At 49.8% G+C, this 3,620-nt stretch overlaps 1 protein-coding gene across 1 annotated transcript in view; it reads left to right on the top strand.

Moving 5' to 3' along the window:
• Nucleotides 1–3,620, top strand: part of CCDC43 (coiled-coil domain containing 43) — a 34,886-nt gene continuing 31,266 nt past the window's right edge. The window contains exons 1-2 of the mRNA XM_060256031.1: nucleotides 1–235; nucleotides 1,415–1,502. Coding sequence (XP_060112014.1) covers nucleotides 71–235; nucleotides 1,415–1,502 — 253 coding nt within the window. The 5' untranslated portion in view covers nucleotides 1–70. The remainder of the gene's footprint in view (nucleotides 236–1,414; nucleotides 1,503–3,620) is intronic.

Below are 3,620 nucleotides of genomic sequence, written 5' to 3'. Positions count from 1 at the left end.
GCCGCGGCTCGGCGACTGCGCACGCGCGGGGGAGGGACGGCTCCCGCCCTCGGGCCGGAGAGGAGCCAAGATGGCGGCGCCCAGCGGGTTCGAGCCGTGGTTGGAGAAGCGGCTGGAGGCGCTGGGGCTGGACGGGGACGTGTACGGGGGATACGTGCGGGGCCTGTTGCGGGAGGCCGAGAGCGACGCGGAGCGGCTGGAAGGACTGGAGGCAGCGCTTGCGGCCGGGGAGCTGGTGAGGGCGGCAGCGAACGCGGAGGGATTGGCCCCCTTGGGGACCCGTAGGCGGTGGGCTGCACGAGGAGACTCGGAGGCGGCGGCGCTTTTCCCCCGGTCTCTTGCAAAGGCCGGCGGTGCCTGCAACTTGTTCACATGCCGGGACTCTCTGGTTCAATATCCTGTCTCCAGTCAGGAAATTATAGCTTGGGGTTGCTGCTCAGTGACTCAGTTCTGGAGGAACAAGGTTTAAGTCCAGGGGCACTTTGAAGACCAACAAAGTTTGGATCTGGGTACCAGGTTTCGTGTGCAAACTTATACCCGGAATGGAACTTTGTTGGTCTTCAAGGTGCCGCTGGGTTCATACTTGGTTCTGCTGATTCAGACCAAGCACGGCTGCCCACCTGGGATCTGTCTCCCCAGTTCTAGTGTGGTGGGAAGGAAGAAAAGAAATTCTGGTTGCTTTCAGTGTACCAGCATACCTTTGTAGATTGCTTTTTTCGTTTTAAAGTTAAGTATTTAGGGATGTATGCCTTTTGGACTCATAGGTTTGTTGGTCTGCTGTACAGGGTTGTACACGACCTGAGTTCGATCCCAGCGGAAGCTGGGTTCAGGTAGCCGGCTCAGGTTGACTCAGCCTTCCATCCTTCCGAGGTCAGTAAAATGAGTACCCAGTTTGTTGGGGGGGAAGTATAGATGACTGGGGAAGGCAGTGGCAAACTATAAAAAGTCTGCCATGAAAACGTTGTGAAAGCAGAGTCGGAAACGACTGGTGCTTGCACAGTGGACTACCTTTACCTTTTACTACAGGGTTGGTAGTAACTAGAAGCTTGCATAATACAGTGCTTAAGACACTGAATGCTGAATCAGGAAGTCTAGTTGACATGTCACCTGGCATGACTTCAATACATAATCAAAGATCATCTCACTTGTACAAAAAAAAAATCACACAGTCCCTCCCATCAGTGACATGACCTGTCTGACATGTTTTTTTTTGTTCTGTTGTTCACAGTTTTTCTTCTACATTATCTGTCTCCTTGTTTTCTCTTAGTTCACCATGGGTATTGCCACAGGACTTAGGGAGACCGGCTGGTAGACCTTGTCTGAGCATCCCCTTGGGAGTGCCTAAGAACTCAGTCTTTTCACTGTTGGATGAACTGTGCTCTTTGGACTGAAAAATCTTTCTCCTCTTATCCAGAATGAAGATGTGCTGCGACAAGTTTGCAGGGAAATAGTAAAAAGGTGGTCAGAGACCCAGGATGTTGGAACCGAAGAGAAGAAAGAAGGTATTTCATCTCACTCCTCCTGACATTGCTATTACGGTTGATGATTGCTTTCAGTGTTGCTTTCAAGCTTCAGGTCAATCAAAGTCCATATTCCCTGTTCCATCTTCTGCTGTTTCCCTCACATTTCTGCTTTGTCACAGAAATGGGATGGCTGGCCTTTCTGTTTATCAAGATAGCATGGAAAGGACACGTTTTGAGGATGGATTTAGGCAGGGGTCATTTTGTAGAAAAAGAGGTGCCAGAGGCTCTTTATCACAACTCATTTGCATATGCAATACACCCCTGATATCACCGGAAGGTGCACTAAATTATATCAGCTCAGCATCGGCCTTAAAATGCTTCTTGAATTACAGTTGTCCTAATAAAACTTCACTCCCATCGTGCTTTTTAAATTACTTTCTCCTATGTGGCCAGAGTGGCATGAGGAAGATTTCCATCTATCTGCTTTATATGTTTTGCTTGTTTTCCCATTTTTTGTGGGGAAAAATATTAGGAAGTTTGTCCAGTGTAAGAGTTCAGGAGAATTCTCACAGGGGGTTTGAACAATGGAACCCAGAAGCAAGTTTTTTTTTGGGGGGGGGGGGCGTTTAGAAAGAAAGAGGACAATAAAATTTAGAGGTTCCAGAGCCCCGCTCCTATGAGCTGAAAATGAGGCCTGGATTTAGGCAGTATCATGTAGATCAGAAGAGAAGCCATGTTGGATCTGGCCCTGGATTGTGGCAGACAGCCCTTAAAACAGGCTTCAGAATGCTGCACTCTCTGAGAACCAAGAGGTGAAGAGTTAAATCTCCTCAGGAATGGAGGGCTTTGAGTGACAGGCTACTCCGAGCACTCTGAATGGCCAGCTTCAGCTGAGGGCAGGAATTTTTATTAGCTGGGTGCTGAGTGGGAGGGCATAATCTGACAGATTCCTGATTGGGGAGAAGGGAGACGATTCTGGACCTTGACTGTTGCACATCTTTGAGGAAGAAGAGTCCAGTCGAAGGCCTGCAAGAGTCTCAGCCTGTGCCAAGGGCAGTTTTCCACAGGCACAAGGAATGAGATTTGGCCAAGATTGTTGGGTATTGAGACGAGACTCCCAATCAGGCCAAAAGAAGGGGAAAACATCTTCTAGGGAAAGTAGAAGGATCCCTGCGCAGTCAAACAGGGAGAGTGATGTCTGTGGGGAGGAGGAGGTCCCTGGTCTGTGGCAGAAAGAAAAGGTTTGGGACACCTCAAGAGCTAGAAATCAGGAACTAAAAGGAAGGGAGTTAGGTACTGAAGGAAAGTGCCCACCTCAAGGAAAGAAGAGGGGAAACAGGAAGCTCTGTTAAGCAGCATTGTAGTATTTGGAAAGGTAGCCGGCTCAGGTTGACTCAGCCTTCCATCCTTCTGAGGTCAGTAAAATGAGTCCCCAGCTTGCTTGAGTGTAGATGACTGGGGAAGGCGATGGCAAACCACCCCGTAAAAAGTCTGCCGTGAAAACATTGTGAAAGCAATGTCACCCCAGAGTCGGAAACGACTGGTGCTTGCACAGGGGACCTTTCCTTTTTCTCTACAATAAGAGCCCCATGGCGCAGAATGGTAAAGCTGCAGTACTGCTGTCAGAGCCCTCTGCTCACAACCTGAGTTCAATCTCAGTGGAAGCTGGGTTCAGGTTGCTGGCTTGAGGTTGACTCAGCCTTCCATCCTTCTGAGGTCGGTCAAAGGAGTCCCCAGCTTGCTGGGGGGAAGTGTAGATGACTGGGGAAGGCAATGGCAAACCACCCCGTAAAAAGTCTGCTGTGAAAACATTGTGAAAGCAATGTCACCCCAGAGTCGGAAACGACTGGTGCTTGCACAGGGGACCTTTCCTTTTTCTCTACAATAAGAGCCCCATGGCGCAGAGTGGTAAAGCTGCAGTACTGCTGTCAGAGCCCTCTGCTCACAACCTGAGTTCAATCTCAGTGGAAGCTGGGTTCAGGTTGCTGGCTTGAGGTTGACTCAGCCTTCCATCCTTCCGAGGTTGGTAAAATGAGTCCCCAGCTTGCTGGGGGGAAGTGTAGATGACTGGGGAAGGCAATGGCAAACCATCCCGTAAAAAGTCTGCCGTGAAAACGTGAAAGCAACGTCACCCCAGAGTCGGAAACGACTGGTGCT

The sequence above is a fragment of the Heteronotia binoei genome, chromosome 15, assembly GCF_032191835.1.
Source record: "Heteronotia binoei isolate CCM8104 ecotype False Entrance Well chromosome 15, APGP_CSIRO_Hbin_v1, whole genome shotgun sequence".
Lineage (NCBI taxonomy): Eukaryota > Metazoa > Chordata > Lepidosauria > Squamata > Gekkonidae > Heteronotia > Heteronotia binoei.
Note: the sequence above shows the minus strand (reverse complement) of the source record. Positions and strands in the feature narration are given on the sequence as shown.